This window comes from Nelusetta ayraudi, unplaced genomic scaffold (genome assembly GCF_046127955.1).
Source record: "Nelusetta ayraudi isolate G7.1 ecotype Tasmania unplaced genomic scaffold, CSIRO-AGI_Nayr_v1 ptg000026l, whole genome shotgun sequence".
NCBI lineage: Eukaryota > Metazoa > Chordata > Actinopteri > Tetraodontiformes > Monacanthidae > Nelusetta > Nelusetta ayraudi.
This window is the reverse complement of record NW_027466076.1, coordinates 1,191,966-1,212,914: the sequence shown is the minus strand read 5'-3', so window position 1 is coordinate 1,212,914 and position 20,949 is coordinate 1,191,966. Positions and strand designations below refer to the sequence as shown.

Sequence of the window (20,949 nt, the reverse complement as noted above, 5' to 3'; positions counted from 1 at the left end):
GCAACCCCCTCGCGATAGTTTTTGTTGCTATTGTTTTTTTGTTTTGTTTTTTGTACTGTTTTGCGCAATCATTAAAAAATACAATTAAAAAAAGATCAACTAACTTCCGGCGTTGAGTTACGGGGTTGGAGTAATGGCGGCGCCCATGTCTGCATTTGGGTGCCTCTCGGTTGTGGATGTGCGCTTGTCTATTTCCAAAAACAAAAACGTACTTCCTTTCAGAATATTTAGTATGTTTTAAAAAATAAATAAATAAATAAAATAGGAATTACTTTATTGTTGTCAATACATACAAAATACGTACAAAATGACTTTACATTTAAGCTAGCTTAGTTTGCGGTCATGTTTTGGTGACGGACTCGCACAGACACCACCGACTTCCACTTCCGGTAGCCTTTCCAGCATGTGAGAGACGATGATGAAGATGGCACCAGCCGTGGCGGAACCGACCCTGCTCGGCCTGTGTGACGGGGAGCTCGATCCGCAGCGACACAGGACCTCCTTCCTCACCAACAAAGTCGGAGGTCGGCCAGACTGGATACCACCTCTCACCCGGCCCCGTCCCTGCTGCAGACGCTGCGGAGCCCGGTCGCTCCTGGTGGTGCAAGTGTACTGCCCCCTGGACACGTCCCCCTACCACAGGAACCTCCACCTGTTCGCCTGCCCGGTTGCAGACTGTGGCGGTGGCGCGGACGCCTGGACGGTGCTCCGCTCCCAGTGTCTGGAGGCCGAGGCGGCGCAGGCCAGTGGCCCACCTGGACCACCTGTCCTGGTTCAGGCGGCTCCTCTGACGGCCACTGACTGGTGTGCCGCCGCTGATGACTGGGGTGAGGAGGAAGACGGGTGGGGAGAAAGTGACGAGAGGAAGAACAGCGAGGGTCAAGTAGAGAAACCGACAGCAGTAACGGAAGCCAGAGACGAGCCCAGAGGTACAGTATAGATTAAAGTTGTTTCCGGGGAATATGCAGCGGAGTTGCTTCCTGGTCGAATCTGTCCATCACGTCCATCAGATAGCCGGCATCCGGAACAGTGCACACTGTTTACACTGTCAATGTTTTAAACCCGAGATATGGCTGTTTGAATGAAGCGGCAGCACAACCACTGCAGATATTTTTAATTTTCATGAGCTGATTCCCTCTGGAGAGGTCCAACTTAATACTTCTAAATATATAATAATAATAATAATAATAATAATAATAATAATAATAATAATGATTTCCTCCTCAATTTGATCTCACTGGAACCCTGAAGATATTTCAGACCTGAGTCAGTGGAGACAGCTCCGTTAACTGTACGCTGTGTGTGCATGCATGTGTGCAACAGCAGTGATAGGTGCCGCTGTTCTCCCTTTCAGACGGGGAGAGGGACATCGACCAGCAGCTGCAGAATCTCCATCTGGAGGAGGAGGAGGACGTCCCTGAGCTGCGTTCCTTCTTCATCACCGTGGTGGACGAGGCCGATCTCGGCGGCGAGGAGGACGTGGACGGCGGCCTGAGCCACGCCCACCAGCTGCTCCAGGAGTACGAGAGGAGGGAGGGGGTGGCAGTGGAGGAGATGCAGGGCGGTGGCGGCGGCGCCACTGCCACTGGCGGCGAGGAGAAGTACGAGAAGATGAAGGCCCGACACGGCGACGCCGTCTTCTCCAGGTTCATGAAGGAGATCGCCGTGTGTCCGCAGCAGATCCTGAGGTACCGCCGCGGCGGCGAGCCGCTCTTCATCAGCGAGCTGCCGGCCCACATGGCCGCCACCGTGACGCCGTGCGGCTCCTGCGGAGGGCCCCGGACACTGGAGCTGCAGCTGATGCCGGCTCTGGTGAGTCTGCTGCGGCGGAGGACGGACGATGGCAGTGGTGGTGATGGTGGGGAGCAGGACGTTGGGCTTGAGTTTGGCACAGTTCTGGTCTACACGTGCACAAAGAGCTGCTGGACGGCCGGCTCGACGTCCGCGGTGGAGGAGGTGTGCCTGGTGCAGGCGGACCCCGATCAGCAGCTCTTCAGGTGACCCACCCGCCTGCCCGTCGGGGTCAAAGGTCATTGGCTCTGTTCGCCACAAGCGAGCAACCCTTCTGAACAGTATCACGTGACCTCTCAGTTGTTTTGTTGATTCAGCCTGAGTGGGATGTGGTGGACGCTGTGACTTCACTGCCAGGCTGATGACATCACAGCTGGATGTTTGACAAAAGTGCCTCTTTTCTGACCTCACTGACAGGTGACGCGAGTTGTTTGTTCGTGGTTTCCTGATTTTTTGTTTATTTTACCGTCACTCTTCACAATTAAAGAGTATTGGTGATTAAATCATTGGCGTTGGTGGCCACACCCGTGTCTTGATAATCACCCACAAATTCTCTCCTCTTTCCTCTCTATGTAGGGGGCACAATATACAGTGCACTCATTAGCCAAACTAAAAAAATAAAGAATTAAAAAATCAGATTCCACTCTCAACACCGTTAATTAACGTTAGCACAGCCACATTATTAAAAGTCCCGTCGGCAGGTAGTGATAAATAAATATATACATTAATTACACATGTATATGCATTTTTGTGAAAAGTATATAATACACTTGGCGTCGGCCAAAAAAAAAAGTGTCCAAATTTGGGTTAGCGTGATGGTATATATTGCCGGGTTAGTGACCAACAGTTGTACACAACTTTTAGCTATGCGTTGAGGGAAACATTGGTTGGGCTACATAGTGAATACCGATGTCGCTGCAAAATGTGACTATATAGTCAGTAGAGGACGATTTTACGGACACAGCCTTTAAATATGTGTCAATGTGGACCATGTGATCAGTGCAGCCGACGCCCCGAGGCTACTCGACGAGGAGGATTCCAAACCAAACATGAAGCTCGATGAGCGCACACACACACACACACACACACACACACACACACACACACACACACACACACACACACACACACACACACACACACACACACACACACAACTTTTCTCTAGATTTATTGGAACCACGCGTGGCCTACACATGTTGGCAAACACTCCTGATTGTCTTCATCATCATCATCATCATCCACCACACGGTTCCTCCAGTGAGTCTGAGACGCCATCCTGCACCGGCCGAACAAGACAGAAACCAGCTTTAAAAAAAAAACAACTAACCAAACTAAAAGAATCAGCTTCAGACCAGATCATAGCCATAGTATCAAAAATAGAGCTCTTCATTCATTGGCCGATAAATATCTGTTGAGTGTTTGTGCGACTCATCGCTGATTCATGTCCGTTGTCACAGTCCAATTTCAGCCCTTTGGTGTTTTTTTTTTTTTTTAAATGTTCTTCCAATTTACTGAAAAATTGATAATTCTTTGGCTTGAATGATTTCCTGAGTGGGTGAGGGAAGTGAGACCACTAGTTTCTGGTTGCTAATTGACTGTCAGGCACTTGGAGATCAGTTCGTGCAAACTTGCACTGAGGAGCAAACAGAAGAAGAAGAAGAACAAGCAGCAGCACTGCAAGGATCTCCTGAGGTGGGAGGGGGCGGGGGGTGGAAGGCAGCTACCGGGACCCCCCGTTGAACGGTGGGGTGGCACTGCTGTGGCCATCCTGCCAGTCGTACTGGTGGCGCTGGTCCAAGTGGGCCCCGCCGATGTCCCGGTGGATGATCTCGTTCACTGCAACACAAGGAGATGGCGGAGACAGAATCCCCTCGTCATTTGGGAGAACAGCTCAGAGACGCCAGAGTCACTCGACGTGCTGGCCGGTAGATCATTTCCACACAAGCACCAGAAGACCAGCACACTTTTCCGACAGCCTTGAGGGTGGCGTGAAGGAGACTCGAGTCCACCTTCAAGGCTCTGATCGCCTGGATGACTGAGAACCTTCGGACACTCTTAGCAACCAGCAGTGGGTGAGGAACACTGAAATAATACATCCTAGATATCATATCAATTAAGGAAATGTTCCAGGTGAAAATCTTTATTAATCGGACAGTGGAATGTGTTTAGAACAAAACAACATTATTGTCCCATGGGGGTCTGGATTTGGAATCTCACTCAATACAAAAGTGGAAACTAAGAATACAGTGGAAATTAGGGCAAGTCAAAATGAGGCTCAGTAGTGTGTGTGGCCTCCTCATGCCTGTATGACCTCCCTACAACGCCTGGGCATGCTCCAATTGGGACGGCCAATTGTTTCCTGAGGGGTCCCTTCCCAGGTCTGGGGAGCGGGCAGGCCAGTCCAAAGCATCAATGTCTTCATCATGCAGGAACACCGATACACTTCAGCCACATGAGACCTGGCCTTGCCATGCATCAGAAGGAACCCAGGGCCCACAGCACCAGCATATGGTCTCACAATGGATCTTGACGATCTCATCCCGGGTACCTAACGGCAGTCAAACTCCTTCTGGCTAGCACAGAAGGAGTTTGAGCGGCCTTCCAAACAAATGCCTCCCCCAAACCATTACTGACACACCGCTAAACCGGTCATGCTGGATGATGTTGCAAGCAGTGCAACGTTCTCCACGTTGGTCACAGTGTGAACCTGCTCTCGTTTGTGGCGGCTAATTTGCCAATCTTGATGTTCTCTGGCAAATGCCAATCGTGCTGAAGTGTGATTGACTTGGAGTTACATTGTGTTGTTTTGGTCTTTCCTTTATTTTTTTGAGCAATGAAGGTATATATTATGATAAATAAATATATTATGATAAATAAATATATTATGAGATATTATATGTATATATATATATATATATATATATATATATATATATATATATATATATATATATATATTTTTTATATATATATATACACACATACATATATATATATACACACACACATATACATATGTGTGTGTGTGTGTGTGTTGAAATGACAAAGGGCAGCGAGCAAGTTCTCCCCTTGCAGCTCCCAAAGTGTCCACAAGAGGGAGCAGCTGTGCACAAGCTCGCTCCAAAAGCTCTCATGTAGTCCCCAATGCACTATTCGTTCTGCTGTGCAGGGGCTCTCTAGAGTGTCTTCTGGTGACCGATCAGAAACACAACTCAATGCTGGGTTCTGTGTGTCAACTGAGCTCCGAGGGAGGCGGCAAATGTTGGTGTTTATTAGCAGCGGCGTTTCAAGCCGCTCCACTGACTCTATTTTGCGCAGCGGGCCTATTCATAGTGCCGCAGTGAAACCTGAGGCAGCGCATCAACACACCAGTGTTGTGTTGCATTGGACACACGGTTGGCAAACAACCAGGAAGTCTTTGCAAAAACACAAAATAAGAGCATAAGTCTTTGTCGACATGTCAGCGGCAAGATTGATCACAACCGGATTCCCAAGGCGTTTTTTTTTTTCAGGTGCTAACCAGCTCTAGGACAATGCCGGAGTTAAGCTCCGCCCACTACAGCACTGGAGACACCCCTCACAACCCACCATCAAGAGGGAATCTCATTCATCTGTGTCGGGACGATGATAAACTTTAAGATAGAATTTGTCATCCTTTTTAGGGGGGGAGGAGATGCGGGGGTGGTGCCTCTGTGTTTTGGGGTGGGGGTTGGGTGGTGGGGGGCAGTGCCAGTCCATGGGACCTCGATCTCGATGACAGACGCCACTCGCCAACTGAGCAACAAATTTAACCTTGCGCGTGTGCCACCGCGGCCAGAGCTGCAACAGACGCACAGGAGGCTATTATTAACCCAGATCACAGAGGATTTGCAGATACACACTTGCAGATACACACACACACACACACACACACACACACACACACACACACACACACACACACACACACACACACACACACACACACACACACACACACACACACACACACACACACACAGTGTGCAAGGCAACTGGTGCACAGCTGCCAAACACCGACACTGATCACATTTCAGAGAAACTCAGCAGAGATCGCGTACAGGTTTTTCTACTTGAGCAGCTAAAAAGTGTGAACGCGCGCACGCACGCACACACACACACGCACGCACGCGTGCACACACACTTGTTTTTCAGAACAAGGCTTCAAACTATTCTACCGTTCACTCTTTAATTCATTCAACCACATCGGCTTCCTCACATTAGCCAACCGCTAGCTCGGTAAGCAGCCTTTTGTATGAGCCGCTCCCAATAAGTCTGTAAGTCTGACTTCTCTCTCTCACCTTTTAAAAGCTTGATATTCAAAGTCTAATTCGTCCCTCTATGTGCTTAGACATTTTCTTTTCCAAATGGATTGTGGATGTTGATGTTGATAAGGAAGTGGCTCCAGTTGAGACACCTCTAAAATTGGGAATTGGGGGAGACTGGGGGGTAATTTAGGAGGAGCTGGAGGGGAACTTGTTGGAACTGGGGAGGAGGTGAAGGGAAACTGGAGGGGAACTGAGGAGGAGCTAGAGGGGAACTACAGGGTAACTGGAGGCAACTGGGGGTAACTGAGGAGGAGCTAGAGGGGAACTACAGGGTAACTGGAGGTAACTGAGGGTAACTGAGGAGGAGCTAGAGGGGAGCTGAGGAGGAGCTATAGGAGAGCTGAGGGGCAACTGGATGGAACTGAGGGTAACTGAGGAGGAGCGAGAGGGGAGCTGAGGAGGAGCTATAGGAGAGCTGAGGGGCAACTGGATGGAACTGAGGGTAACTGAGGAGGAGCTGGAGAGGAACCGGTGAGAAACTGGAGAGGAACTGGAGAGGAACTGGTGGGAAACTTTAGGGATATTGGAGAGCAGCGGCTGGTTCCTACCGTCATCCAGCGTGATCTCCTGGAGGCCCAGCGAGCCCAGGACGGGTTGCAGCTCCTCGGCTTCCTGCTTGATGCCGAGAACAGGGTCTTTAAGGGGCTCGCCGGGGGTCGCCAGGGCTGTCCTGGAGGTCAGGGAGGGCGTTCCAGCAGCGTAGGGGACTGAGGAGGAGGTTGTGAAGGCGTGGCCTCGGGGCCCGGCGGGGTGACGGAACCCCGGGACCGGCTGGGGAAGCCGAGGAGCAGCGTGCAGCAGGGCGTCGCAGGGATCGAAACGAGCCGCGGCGGGACCGCCGGAGGACACCTGGGCGGAGGCGGGGCGGAGGCCAGGTGCATCGTGGGGGATGTAGTCTGTCTCCCAGCGCTCCTGTTTGACCAAATGGCGGCGGTGGCGCCCGACTCCAGGAAAGAAGTTGAAGCTCTGAACGAGGCTCCGCCTTCTCTTCCCGGTGGAGACGTAGAACTGCACCTGCAACGGTTCCTCGATGTTCCTGTGGTAGGGGGGAACCTCCACCACCACTCTGGACTGAAAGCAGAGGGACACGGACGATGGGTGGTTGAGGGGGACAATGAGGCTGAGAACATGTTGAAGGACGTCTGCGTTTTGATGTTTCCCCTCTAATTATTTGACCTTCTTGCTTTATTTCTTCTTTTAAAACGAAAAGACAAAATAAACTGAGACTGGGCCGGACGGAGGATGAAAGGAGAGCATGGACGTAGAGAAGAAGGGAGAGGTGGAGGGGAGAACAAATCAAGTTCTTCCCATTTTTCCTTTGAGCCTCAGTTATTGTGAGAAGTGATTGTATTAATGTTGGCTGCAGTCTCATCATGTGAGGCATGAAGTGTATTTTTTCCAACGGGATGAAAATAAAAACTCTGCTGAGGTCGACCAGTTTGCCTGATTAAAATAATAATTTGTGTTTAAAAAATGTTTTTATTTCTAATGAATAATTTCTTCATTTAAAGGAACCAGCTAGATTATTCATCAATATTAACTGATGGTTGTATTGTTTTTTTGTTTTTGTTTTGTTTTTTTGTTACATGGAAAACATGTTGCCATCATATTTCCACTCACTGCGCTGCTTCTGTCTGGCAGGACTCGGGCCTCCACCTCCCACAGCGACCTCCCGTCTGAACAGGAAGTAAAAACACGTATTCAGCATTCAGACAAAACTCAGCTGTTCAAACAGGACGATCGGCCGTCGAGTGGTCGTTGACAGAAGCGCACCTGGTCCTTTCTCGGAGAACACCACCCTGGACTGGGCCGACAGGTTGGAGCCGGCGATCATCAGCTCCTCGCCGCCGTCGGCGGAGCAGCCGGCCGGGCTGAAGCTCTCCACCAGGGGGAACTCCTGCCCCGAGCGCTGGGCTGAAAGAAACAAACCGATGTGTCGGGGGTTTTGTTAGTTAAGGATCAGGAGCAGTATTGAAAAAAGAACTCGTGTTGACCACTCACAGCACTCCACGGGAACCGACGCCGCCTGCAGCCACAGCTCCCGGCCGTCCGACTGGGGCACAGCGACCCGGAACACGACACGCACCCTGGTGTTCTTCCGGCCGATGTCCGTCTCGCCTTTCTTCAGCTCGATGTCGGCGTTGCGCAGCTTCAGGATGCCGGCGCAGTCGATGCTGTGGGGTGGGGGTGGAGGGGCAGGGGAAGAACGAGAAGGTCCATCAGCGGCTGTGAAGCAACTGGCTCAGGTAGCCAACAAGGTTCTGACAGGAAGAGGCTTTTGGAAATATGACCGACGGGGAAACGAAAAGCATCCGTCGCATGGATGTATTATAAGAAATGAATACCTGACTGGCAATATGGCGGCGCTGCGATTTTCACCCGGTGGCCACTCGAGGTACTGTAACCAACAACCAAATGCGGCCCAAAAGCATTTTTTTCTCCGCAATACCGCAATTCAAAAATAAAAGCCTGGAAAACAGCTGCGAGGATGACCTTTGACCTAAAACTGGACCATAATAAATAAACACTATAGATTTTTAAGTCATGGAAAATTCTTTTTTTTATAAAAGTCAGAAAATCCCCAAAAAACTGTTTTAAACTCCTAGTGTGTCTCACTCAGCTCATTCTGCGTACTGACACATCGTGTGAGTCACAAAGGCATGATGGGAAGTGACACTACTGCTACATGTTCTATGGGGGCCGCATGATCGTGGAAGGAACCCAGAAGCCAAAAACATTTTCGGCGTCCACTCCATTAAAATTAATGGGCCGCCATAATGGATCCTGGGGGGCGTGGCGTGGCCTCAGATATCTTGGGACTCAAACAGTAAAAAGTCCAAAAACATTTAAAGAAAACAGAAAAAAAAAGTCTGGATTGAAGATAAAAGTATGAGATGGTAACTGGGTGGGACGGCTCCAGCAGGACTAAGACTGGTTCCCAGCTTCCGAGGTACCTGGCAGCCATGTCGTTCTCCGGCAGCAGCGGCACCTCCAGCACCTTGGTGCCGCCCACAATCTTCTCCTGGCAGCTGGTGGTCACCATCTTCCCCGTGACCCGGTGCACCTGGTAGAAGGCGTGGGGGCGGAGACTGCGCTCGTCGGCCGTGCCGATGAACAGCAGCAGGCTGAGCGCCCGCTCACAGTAGCCCCGCAACTGCACACACACACACACACACACACACACACACACACACACACACACACACACACACACACACACACACACACACACACACACACACACACACACACACACACACACACACAACAAAAATTCAGCCCAGGTCTACTTGACTAGATACATTATCACATTGTGAAATGTACCTTTTGAAGTAGCTACTTTGTTGAAGAAGGTGAATGATAATAGAGAATAATAGTATAATAACAATACATAAACGTATGGTATAATGACAGTTTGTACTTTCATTGGTAGTTTTAATACTGATTTGGTTACTAGGAATAAATTCATTGGTTCATAGATCCCCATTAGCTATCAACAGTGGTAGCCAGTCTTCCCGGGATCCTAAAATTCATAAAGCAAAATGAAGACATACATACATACATACATAATGTTATTCCACAAGATAAGCCAAAAGGTCTTGAGAGGTTCTGGGAGGTATTAAGAGAATCTATCTTACAATTATTATATTAGAATTCTTCAAATTAATTTCCTTTTTGTTTGGTTCCTTTTAACGAAGGACAAGCCGACTTGATGGCAGGAAAAGCCTCGTTCGGATGGCTAGGCGGCGGCTCACCTTGACGACGGGGTGTCCGCCAGGCGCCGCCTTGATGGCGCCGCGGCTGCCCTCCGTCTCGTAGTGGGCCCGGTGGTACGACCTGGGCTGCACCTCCAGCTTCAACTCGCACTGCTCAAACTGGGAGGGGAGGGGCCAGTCCAGAGGGGGGGGCGGCGACGAGACCCTGCGGAGGTGGCGGACAAACCAACTTTAATGAGCTGAACTGAGCTGATCGATCAATTAATCACATTAATCTACCAAAACAGACGTGTGACAGCGACATGACAGAAGGTTTTGGACGTTGGACGATTCTGCCGCCACAACCATGTGACCTGAAGTTCTGCTAAACATGTTTCAATAAGCTGCTCTGTTGCTGGAGTATTATGGACCACCAATGTGTGATAAGAACTTGAGACCAGGCAGGCAATGATGCTATGGCGGCTATAGTGGCGCTGCGATTTTCCCAGTGGTCACCCAAGGTACTGAAGCTAAAAATCCCATTCGGCCATAAAAGCATTTTTCCCATAGACTGCAATACAAAAGTAAAGGACAGTAAAACGGCTGCCAGGACGACCTTTGACATGAAACAAGGTTCATAATAAATCTACAGTATCTATTGTAGATTTTTAAGTTCCAGATATTTAATCTTTCTAATATTTTTTTTTTTATAAAGGCTGGAAAAATCCCCAGAAAAGAGTGTATACTCTCAGTGTGTCTTGGCATGTTCTGATTGGTTGATGCATCCTCCTGATGTATCACAGGACAGTTACAAGGGCATGATGGGAAGTGACACAACTGCTTCATGCTCTATGGGGCTGCGTGATGCAGAAGCAACCCTGTAGCCATTTGAAAATGTTGGACTTTTTTGCCGTATGCGCTAGCTGACTAACTAGCTAGCAACTCCATTTAAATGAATGGGCCGCCATACATAGAAAGAAAGAAACATGTTCACATCATTGCAGGTCCATGTTGCTGCTTATTGTTCTATCAAAAAAACATCGACCTTCTGTCTTGTGTGCTGCTGATGTGGAAGACAGAACACAGGCAAGTACCTGAACAGCGGGGGGTTTCCAGGTTGGGGTTTGTTCCAGCTGAAGGTGGACGGCACCTGCAGGAAAAGCTCGGCCAGGCCGTCCTGGTCGTGGCTGTCCTCTGCAGCGGCGCCGCCGTCCTGGAAGGACTCCAGAGCCGGGTCGCCCTGGGCGGCCAGGAGGCCCAGCTGGCCGCCCGACCTCCTCCTGGTCTTGGACGGGACGTCCAGCTCGGAGAGCAGCAGCGGCCCCAGGGTGCCGGCGGGGCTCCCAAGCCAGGTGTCTTCGGTCACGCTGCCCCGCGGTGAGGCGCCCGGGGTGGGGCTGGGCGAGTGGTGAGGGGAGGGCGAGCGGCGGGTGTAGGGGTCGGCGCTGGAGTGACGTCTCTTCCCGCAGGGCGACGTGGGCCTGGAGGATGGCCTGCAGGCAGAGAGGTCAGGCGGTGGGTGGGATGGAAACTGGAGCGAGAGCGAGAGAGCAAAGGACGGCGTGGGCGAGAGGAGGCGGGGCGGCATGCGTGTACCTGGAGGCGGGCCGGCGGTGCAGCCAGCTCTCCTCCGTCACGCTGGTGCGGGGCGACTGGCAGGGCGACTGGTGGGGTGACAGCGCCGGGCTGAAGGCCAGCGGGTGCTGGTACTGCTGCTGCCACAGCTCCACCCCAAAGGCCCCGCCGCCGCAGCCGGGCGAGCCCAGGGGCGAGGCGAGCGGCGAGCCCAAGGCCAGGCGGGCGGCGTCCTGCAGCTCGACCTCCACGTCGTCGTAGACGTGGGAGAAGGACTCGCAGGACGAGACGTCGGACAGCCAGCTCCTGGAGGAGAGGCTGCTGCAGGGGCTCGGGCACAGCACCGCATCCCGGTAGCATGCGTCCGGGGGCAGGTAGAGCTGCCCTCTGGACCGAGGGGGCGGCACCGGGTAGCCCCCCTCGGCTCCGCCCACCGCCAGGGCCGCTTCGAGGCCGCAGCCGGCCTGGTCGGCGTGGTTGCCGACGGCGATGGAGGTGATCTGGATGCTGGGGCAGTCAAAGGCTCTGAGGTTCTCCTGGGCACCCGGCTGGAGACCCTGGAGCACCTGGAGACCCTGGAGACCCTGTATCTGGTACCCATACTGCTGCTGGTACTGGCCAGTGGCGGTGGAGGGGAAGCTCTGCAGCTCCTGGAAGACTCGCTGCTCGGCCGCAGCCTGGGCGGAGGTGGGCGGTCCCCTCACATGGACACCTGGACCTGCAGGTGTGTGTAAAAAAAAACAAAAAAAAACACACCTGTAGTGATTTGCAATGCAAACCGCAGCAGGCAGCAGACACATTTATATGACTGACTATTATTATTAGTCGTAGTAGTAGTATTAGTATTAGTAGCAGAAGTAGACTACTACTACTACTACTACTACTACTTCTACTAATAACAACAACAACAACAATAACAACAACAACAACAACAACAACAATAATAATAATAATAATAATAATAATAATAATAATAATAATAATAATAATAATAATAATAATAATAACAAGTCCACTATTAACAACATAAAGTCTTGGTGGCAAAAGGTTTCAAAACATTTTCCCGGTCGGACGCGCAAGAAAACTACAGAAAGTTGCAGCAGCAATTCAAATGTGTTGCACCTGAGTAGTTTTGGCCAGATCATGTGTTCCACTTCATTCACACAGCTGCACACACGTTGCACCGCAACTCTGCTATTAATACACACACACATACACACACAAGGTGTGAAAGGCCACACAGCGATGTGTTTTCGGTAGCGTCTGCTTTCTGTAAAAGCAGCTGCAGACACTGAACACAGTCAGACCAACACGTGATGCAGCAGTTGGCTTCGCACTGCCTGCCAACCCCGCCAAAACAAAATGTATCTCCCCTGCCCCAAGAAGAATGGGTGACAAGGGGACGGAAGGGATGTGTGCAGCTGGGTGCATCAGCGCACACTGAAGACCAGGAAGTGAAACCTGTCAGCAGGAAGGTGCAGCAACTGTAAATAACAAATTAGTTCTTTGCCTGTTTTTTGTTTTAATTAACTCTTCACCGCTAACGGGGAGTCATACCGCAGCCAACCACCAGGCAGACACAACCTCTGCATTTTGCTCTAACATCAACCTTTTTAACTGGTATATACATCAAAATACTTCAACAACATTTGAGACTGAGTTGAGGCTGAGTATGTTTAAAAAGAGGGGGGTGGCATGACAAGTTTTAAGTTTTACATTATTTAATGATTCAACAAGGAATCTTGATTATATCATATGACTTTTAAACCAATAAATTACTCAAAATATGAGACATTCTTGTTGTTTTTTAAAACCTGCTGTGTCAAATATAATCGACCTGCGCTGATCCAAAGTGATAAGGGCAGCTCCGACAGCTGATTGGACCCTGCAGACGACCAGCCGAGCAGGCTGATCGAACGCCGGGTTTCGATAAGGGCCCGTTTCCTTGTTCCATTCCCTCCTTAACCTCATTCTCAAAGATTCACCTACATTCAAGAGCCGACAGCTGGACGTGTCACCACCGCGATAACACAACTAGAACGGCTTCCGGTTTTTCCCCAAAGTAAAACAGAGGAGCCGTCAAATTGATCGCTGGTCATTTGGTTTCTAGGTAGTATTTGTTTTGTTTTTGTTTGTTTTGTTTGTTTTTGGATAAATGCAATTCTTCCTCGATATTTGCTGAGAGATTTGATCGCACTCTCGCAACACACATTGACACATACACATACAGTCGGTTTCCAACTGAACGGAAACGAGTTTAAAAAAAAAATGTCCCTTCACTTTTTTAAAAAGATTGTGTATGTTACGCAAAGACCGCCACGGATCGACATCAAGGTCACAGTCGTACATGAACGTCAATCGTGGAGCCTTGGAACACGAGTGCCACCCCTCACACACGCACACAAACACTTGTTGCTTCCCTGACATTATTTTGAAAACCACGCTGCCCCCCACTTCCTCCTCGTCACTCGCCAAGCAAACACCCGCCAGCTTTGTTGCTGTTGACAAACGTCGGTAAAGCGACCCCGAAAAAATGACACGTCAAGTTTACCTGCAGCACGTCCGCCGTCGGCCTCGAACACCAGGCCGAAGTCCAGCTCCTCGGAGAAGTTTGAGGCAGCCATAGAACGGACCGGAAGTGTCCCCGGGGGCTGTGTGTGTGTGTGTGTGTGTGTGTGTGTGTGTGTGTGTGTGTGTGTGTGTGTGTGTGTGTGTGTGTGTGTGTGTGTGTCGCTCTCTCTCTCTCTCTCTCTCTCTCTCGCTCCCTGTGGGACTGACTCGTCTCACTCACTCACTCACTGCCATCGGACTGGAGGCGGCGCAACTCCGGCCGCTTCGGCGGCTAAAATAAATAAATAAAATAAAATCGAATAAAAGTTCTTTGCGCGAGCGCCGACGCGCAGCCGGAAGCCGCCGCCGCGCGCTCCCTTCCCTTCCGGGCGTCGCGCGAACTTGTTGCCGTCTGGCCGTTTGTGTTCGTTCGCTGCGAGTTTGACTCCCTCCAGTCCAGGTTGATCCGAATGACGCGTTCAGGGGCGTCGTTAAGTCGGAGGTTTTCCTCTTGTACGACGACCAATCAGAGCGGTTCTGTTCCGGAAAAAAAACGCAAAACTCTCAGACGCCGTCTTATCGCAAAGCTAAAAGTTTAACTCAAATGACAGTGTAATAATGATAACTTGTTTTGAAGGGCTGGCATATTTACGCGTCTTAATAGGATAAAGAACATGAGGGTGTGGTTCATTTTATTTATTTTTTGTTTCAGCACATAATCACGAAATCAAGAAAAAATGTACTCACTCCCAAATATTGTAATTAAAAACAGTATTCGCCAAAGACGTGTGTTTCAAGAGGACTGACTGCATCATACTTATATCAAACGTATTTATTATTTACTAGTTTTATGTACTCTGGATGTGTCGAAACAAAGCAGTCATCTTCCTGAAACTGGAGAGCACTTTACAGATTTTGGAGTGATTCTTACTGCAATACAGAACATGACCATTGCATGAGTTATCCAGAAACCTTTCTTTCCACCACTATGTTACTGTTTTGCAAGTTTTGAAATCAGTCAATGGATATATAAATACCTGGGTTTCTAGCACGGTTTCACTGGAATTCCTCTAAATTTTAGATCAAAAATATTTCTAAATTACTTCAGTGTCTCTATCGTGATGACACATGCATTGAAAGAGCTAGATTTTGTGTTTATTTAAATGTAAAGTCAGTATATTATTTGCTATTCATGGAAACCATCAAGTTTATTTTCCATACATAATGCAAACAATGCAAAAAAACTTTGGTTTCTTGAACAGTTTTTGTACATCATGCAGCAGGTCTTCGCACGATGGAAGTCACGTTTCGCAGTAGCCCTTGAAGGCACCGTAAGCCGGACAACGTGATGACGTCGTGTCGTTGGGCGTCTACAGTCGCTCCGGCGCAGTTTTTTTTTTTTTTTTCCAATAATACAAAGTTCCTCACATCTGGACTTTAATGACGTGGTTGTTCTTTATTTGCTTTGACCTGCTGCTCCTTGGTTCTCTTCCAAAGAGGCCGAGTCATGATAAATGAGAGATGACACAAAAGACTGTGTCATGATGAGACGAATGAAGATGTGCGTACAGTTCATTTAAAGGATAAAAAAATATAATACATCAGTCCGTCAGAAGGCACAACATCATTAAAAAAAAAAAAAAAAAAAAGTTTTGTGATGTGTTGCCCCCTATGGGCTATGATCTCTTAGTTAAACTGCGTGTTTTCATGGAAGACAGACTTACAGTGGGCAGATCCCAGTTTGAAAAGGTTCGGATAATTATTTTGATGAAAACTTTGCAATCCAATGAATTTGGAAAATGAAAATAAAATAATCCCCCCAACAATTATAATCTCAGTTACTCGACAGCTCTTTGGGGGGCGTGTCTGCCCCGTTCTTTGCGTCACCGTTGGCCGCTGTGCTGCAGCAGTGCTGCGCCCCCTGTTGGCCGTCTGCTCCAATCCGCTTCTTGCTCTCTTTCACGGCGCCGCTGTCCGGAGCGCTCTCTCTCTTCCTCTTGCAGACAAGTCCCGAGTCCTCCTCTCCTATGCGACCTTCCGGCACGCCCAGCACCCGCAGGCACACGATGGCGGCCGCCTGCTCGGCAAACTTCTTCGATTTCTCCCTGAGAACACAAACGAGTTTGTTCAACTCAAGTTGTGAGTCCATGCTGGTTCTGTATGCGTGTGTGTGCCTTATGCGAGTGCGTACTGACCACAGTGAAGACTTGTATTTCTTGTCTGCAACAGTCACCACTGACTGGAAGGCTCGATCCTGAGAGCGCTGCACCTAAAAAAACACGACAAACCACCAGTTCTCACCGTCGCTCTGCGCTAGCTTTGCTAATTTACGGGCTAACAGCGACACGACTGACTCAGTTTAGTAAAACTTTGCCCAGAATGGCCGCTTGGCCCACAGGATTTAGCGTGTAAGTGAAGATTTTTTTGTTTTGTTTTTCCCACAAATTCAACTTTTTTTCACACCGTCTGGTAGAGCGGCTGCTCCAGTTTCTCCTTGCGGCTCCACTCCAGCAGGAACATCTTGGGCGTGACGGTGGGCGGGTACTCCCTCCTGAAACCACCGGGGGCAACGGAAAGAAAAACGTGAAAATGACTCGACGAAAAATAAGCACTAATATTCTCCAGCAAAACCAGTCTGTCAGCGGTGTCGCCTTAGCATGACCGACAGAGCAGAGTCACAGGTGTCTCTCTCTCTCTCTCACTCTTTCTATAAATGGAAACAGGAAATGCAAACAATGTTTTTTTTTAAAAAAAACTGTGCCTACTGTGTGTACTTCCCACCACCTCTGAGGGTCACAAATAAGACCTTATATCTTATCTTGTGGAATAACATAACTACATATGCACTTAAAATTCCCAATTAATTCACAAACTAACATATCTTTTAATTTTACTGGCTGGATTCGTAAATACAGGAGGCTTCATTCATACTTTCATTTTTTTTTTTAAATGAAGCTATTCTAAAAAGGTAAATTTCCCAAACATTAGATATAGAAACACATACAGTAAAAATGTATCTGGTGAATTTCTGTATTTACTTTGCTTGTGTGTGTGTGTGTGCGTGCGCGCGCTCGCACTGACCGCTCAAACTTGACAGCCATGGTGGTGACGTCCCCGTCCAGGATGGGCCGGTCCGGCTGGACCTCCCTCCGGGCCTGCAGCTGCTCCTGGGTCTGCCGGCAGAACTCCTGCAGGCCCAACGCCTTGCTGCAACACAGGGACGCGCAGTGTGACATAGGGACCAATTCCTCACCTCAGGGTTTCTGCAGTCACCCGGCAGCCCACTACCTGATCTCTGCGAGGGTCTGCGCCGCCTGCACCTGCTTGCCCAGCGGAGACTCCACCTTATCCCGCAGCATCTGACACAGGCAGTACTTTGCGTTGAGAGCGTGGTTCTCATACCGGATGGCCTGCCGCAGGGCGGAGCGGGAAAGAGTCAGGAGAACGGTTAAAAAATATATATAAATAAATAAAAGTAAACCCCAGCCCTTCCCCGGTTTAGACACTCACATATTTGAGGTAGTCCTCCATCACCCTCTCCACAGGAAGTGGCCCCCCCTCGCTGAACACGGAGGCGTTCCACATGGCGGCGCGTGCCAGCATGACGGACGAGGCACCCGTCGCCTTCCTGAAGACCTCGATGTCGCCCTGGCTCTTCACCAGATCCAGAGAGCCGCCGCTGCAGGAGGCACACGGAGGCAAGACACATCACATAACCTGCTGCGGCTGGAACCAGGGACCTGGAACGCTCCTCACCAACACCCGGCAGCAGCGGCTTTAAAGGACAGACTTGAAGAGTCAATGAATATTGTCTAATTTTGAGATGGAGCAAATGATTAATAATTAGATTAAAATTGTGATTATTAAATTAATTAAATTAAATAAAATTATTACAATTAAAAATGATTTGGAAAGAAAAAAAAAGTTTTTCATTCACCATTCAAAAAACTATCACCAACCCATGAAAAAAAAAAGTCTGACTCAATGACCAGGTGATGGTCTTCTCCTTCGACAGCTGCAGGGGGCGGGGCTTACTTGGCAATGACAGGGATGGACACGGCCTGGGCGACGGCCTGGATGTAGTCGAAGTGGAGCGGGTGTCTGGGACGTTCCTCCTTCAGCCTGCAAACACCAGCAGTCGGGTTACAGTCGGGCGAGCTTCGGCTGAGCGGGCGGAGCCGAGATCTGGTACTGAGTGGACGTACCTGCCGTGAACGGCGATGGCAGCCACGCCCGTCCTCTCAATCCTCTGGACTAGACTGACGGTGTCGTCCAGCTGAAACCAGGAAACGACGACAAGGTCAGATCAGTTACCAGGTGGCAAAAGTAGTCACCGTCTGTGCTTAAGTGAAAGTACGGATACTTGCGTAAAAAAAACTCCCAGCAATAACCAATGTTATTTCCATTTTATTTTTTCATTTGCCTCTGCACTGGAAAAGCACTGAACAGTGGCCGCAAAGGTGAGGTATTCTAAAATAATCTCCCTCTAAACAGTCATCGAGTTTTATTTTCAACTACACAACAGCCAAGCTCAAATGCTCAAATAGCTCCACTTCAAGCAACAAAAACGAGAATAAATAATAGGTGATTGACTGAGCATTTTTAAGCACAAAAGTAACCAGTATGTTATTCCAATGTAAGCAGTGGAAAATGCAAATATTTGTGCACAAATGGAAAAATACTCTCCACGCAGAGAAAAAAACCCACAAAAACTCTCCACTGAATGGTGGAGAAGTAAAACAGACTCGTTCCAACTCGATCATATCTGAAAGACTAAGAGGAGTTTACATTTTAATAAAGTCCACAGTTTCTTTTAATGTCTTACCGAAGGCAGAATTCGGATTTTACACGTGACCGGAAGAGAAACGCCTCTGACCAGATTCTTGAGGATCTGAAGGTAGAAACAAAAGAAGGAAAAATTTAATTTGAAAATTGAGTTCAGTGTCTGATACTGGCAGGCGGGTGCAGCGACTCACCGCCTCAATCTTGTCGGGGTCAGAGAGAAGCGCCGCCCCCATGCCACCCTGCAAGAGGTCAGAGGTCAGACATTCTTGTCATTTTTTCACGGCACACTTGAAAACAGAAAACTTGGTTCCTGAGCACAAGCAAAATTGACGTCTGAGGTTTCAGTCAAACGTTCTCAGTGCTGAGAGAAGCATGAGCCGGAGATCCAAAGTGAATCCGAACACCACAGAAAGTCACCGGTCAGTTTAGGCTGCGTGACGGACGGCTTGAGGAGACTCACCTTGGTGGAATATTCTTTGGGACATCCCATGTTGACATCGATGGCGGCCACGTCTTTCTCCCTGGATGAGCAGCAGCACACAGTTTTTTTCCCCCCCAAAAAAGGCAACAAACGCCTCAACACAAATTACTCCTATGAACACACACACACACACAGAGTTGTGGACTCACACCAGCTGGGCTACGGTCAGCGCCCTGTCAGGGTCAGCGGTTCCCTGGACAAAAAAAACAAGAACAACAAAAAACTCTCAACCCTCCTCCTCGCTCTGTTATTGGCCGCCTGAGGTGCAACAGGTGTCCTCAGTCTCACCATCTGGAAGACAACTCTGTCTTTCTCCCGCTCACAGGTCCTGAACATGACGCGATCATCGGGAGCGACAAAATCCACCGTGCCCAACACATCTGCCGCAAATGCAACACAACACAGTGTGGTTAAAACGGTGCAGTGAGTCAGCGAGTCACTCTAGATCTCCAGCAGGTGAGGGACACCCACCGTTCACCACCCGGCGACACTGGGCCATCTTGATGTCGATCAGCTCCTGACACAGACAGGACCAATCAGCACCTAGAGACGGAACTGCGGCTTCAACAACAACAAAACAAGTCACTCACCTCGCAGTAAACCACATCCGCCCCGTAGTCCAGTGCCAGCAGCCTCATGGGCAGCGTCCCGACCCGGACCATCGGGGCCAGGGCGGTGATGTTCCGGAAGCTCAGCCGGCTCGCCGTCATCGTCTCTCAGAACCGGATCCACCCGAGACCGGGCAGTACCAGCATCCGGGCACTTTTACACCACAAACTCGGTGACTCCTCGAGACCCAGCTGACTGTTTAAAGCCTAAAATGTTGTGGCTTTAAGACAGCCGAGCAAACAATTCGCCTTTTAATTGACCATTAAGTCGCCATTAAAACACAAAATAAATATGCCGACGTGTTTCTGATGCCGTCGTCATTTATGTGCAGGCGGGTTTGAAGTCGTTTAATCGTTTTTCTCGGTTACTTCGACGCTGCGCCGTCACAAACGAAGCTTTTCTAAACGGAATTTGGCTGAACGACGAGCTAACCTTTTTGGCCACTCTGGCATCCGAGAAACAGATTGTGACAAGAGTGTGAAAGACTTGCAAAAAACACAACTTTTTTGTCGACAACTCACCGGCATTTAGCCCGTTTTGTTGGTGTGAAGAAGAGCCGAGGCTTGTGGTCATGTGGGCAAAGAGTGCAGCGTGCTAAAATCCGACTTCCTGTTTGCCTCGCACGTCATCATCACGCGCAGTCGTTGACAACGACGATCTATCAGTGAACCAGTCAATAAATTGGATACGCCACATCAGTTATTCTAGATTTTTCTAGAATAAAGATTATCACATCAAATCGGAAGTTATTGGTCCACTGGGAGGGGGGCACATCAACTTTTCATATAATTGCGTTCTATAAGTTAAAATTTTAATTCGAAGATCTTTCTTTAACACTTTTTGACTTGGGGAAGTCGCAGTCTCTTAGACAAACGAGACAAACAGCCGTTATTCAATCAAAAGAGGTATGTCACATTTATTCAGGATAGTTATATAACTGGACAACAGGAAAATACTAAAAAGAAGATATTTTTTTTCGAGAATAGTCAGTACACATCAATAGTTGGTATGTTTGTGCTACAAGAGACCAATTTAATTGTTTGTTGTTTAATTGCTAATTTTAGACACACAATGGTTTTTGGAATTTAAAGGTGGTACAGACAATTTGAATTAC

At 49.1% G+C, this 20,949-nt stretch overlaps 3 protein-coding genes and 1 long non-coding RNA gene across 5 annotated transcripts; 2 read left to right on the top strand and 2 right to left on the bottom strand.

Moving 5' to 3' along the window:
• Positions 1-292: 292 nt before the first annotated feature.
• pdcd2l (programmed cell death 2-like) lies at positions 293-2,434 on the top strand. Its single transcript, XM_076028767.1, has 2 exons — positions 293-929; positions 1,355-2,434. Exons 1-2 carry the CDS (start codon positions 416-418, stop codon positions 1,999-2,001), a joined length of 1,161 nt encoding a protein of 386 aa, XP_075884882.1. The 5' UTR covers positions 293-415; the 3' UTR covers positions 2,002-2,434.
• Positions 2,435-2,945: 511 nt separating this feature from the next.
• nfatc3b (nuclear factor of activated T cells 3b) lies at positions 2,946-14,041 on the bottom strand. Its single transcript, XM_076028759.1, has 10 exons — positions 13,968-14,041; positions 11,432-12,134; positions 10,930-11,328; positions 9,896-10,061; positions 9,095-9,294; positions 8,142-8,314; positions 7,914-8,054; positions 7,761-7,816; positions 6,689-7,211; positions 2,946-3,630 (listed from the first exon to the last, which is right to left on the bottom strand). The coding sequence occupies exons 1-10, from the start codon at positions 14,032-14,034 to the stop codon at positions 3,515-3,517; spliced, it is 2,544 nt and encodes an 847-aa protein (XP_075884874.1). The 5' UTR covers positions 14,035-14,041; the 3' UTR covers positions 2,946-3,514.
• LOC142890028 (uncharacterized) lies at positions 11,993-15,365 on the top strand. The gene is made up of 2 exons (XR_012927035.1): positions 11,993-12,134; positions 13,968-15,365. It is a non-coding gene; the product is annotated as an uncharacterized LOC142890028 (long non-coding RNA).
• Positions 15,338-20,480, bottom strand: dus2 (dihydrouridine synthase 2). Of its 2 annotated transcripts, XM_076028761.1 has the most exons (16): positions 20,357-20,480; positions 19,817-20,055; positions 19,698-19,743; positions 19,515-19,606; positions 19,376-19,419; positions 19,206-19,266; positions 18,937-18,984; positions 18,786-18,851; positions 18,166-18,236; positions 17,996-18,082; positions 17,471-17,639; positions 17,249-17,370; positions 17,042-17,167; positions 16,424-16,511; positions 16,156-16,229; positions 15,338-16,065 (listed from the first exon to the last, which is right to left on the bottom strand). In XM_076028761.1, exons 2-16 carry the CDS (start codon positions 19,934-19,936, stop codon positions 15,795-15,797), a joined length of 1,485 nt encoding a protein of 494 aa, XP_075884876.1. In that variant the 5' UTR covers positions 19,937-20,055; positions 20,357-20,480; the 3' UTR covers positions 15,338-15,794. The 2 variants fall into 2 exon arrangements, with proteins under 2 accessions (XP_075884876.1, XP_075884877.1); XM_076028762.1 differs by lacking the exons at positions 18,786-18,851; positions 18,937-18,984.
• Between the last annotated feature and the right edge of the window lie 469 nt (positions 20,481-20,949).

Coding starts and splice junctions, on each gene's coding strand:
- nfatc3b (XM_076028759.1), bottom strand. CDS start 14,034: ATGGCTGCCTCAAACTTCTCCGAGGAGCTGGACTTCGGCCTGGTGTTC. Junction 10,062..10,929: donor GGAAACCCCCCGCTGTTCAG/GTACTTGCCTGT, acceptor CCACCTCCGCAG/GGTCTCGTCGCCGCCCCCCC. Junction 7,212..7,760: donor TGCCAGACAGAAGCAGCGCA/GTGAGTGGAAAT, acceptor CTCTGCTTTCAG/TCCAGAGTGGTGGTGGAGGT.
- pdcd2l (XM_076028767.1), top strand. CDS start 416: ATGATGAAGATGGCACCAGCCGTGGCGGAACCGACCCTGCTCGGCCTG. Junction 930..1,354: donor AGCCAGAGACGAGCCCAGAG/GTACAGTATAGA, acceptor TCTCCCTTTCAG/ACGGGGAGAGGGACATCGAC.
- dus2 (XM_076028761.1), bottom strand. CDS start 19,936: ATGACGGCGAGCCGGCTGAGCTTCCGGAACATCACCGCCCTGGCCCCG. Junction 18,985..19,205: donor CCAAAGAATATTCCACCAAG/GTGAGTCTCCTC, acceptor GACCTCTTGCAG/GGTGGCATGGGGGCGGCGCT. Junction 18,852..18,936: donor ACCCCGACAAGATTGAGGCG/GTGAGTCGCTGC, acceptor TTCTACCTTCAG/ATCCTCAAGAATCTGGTCAG.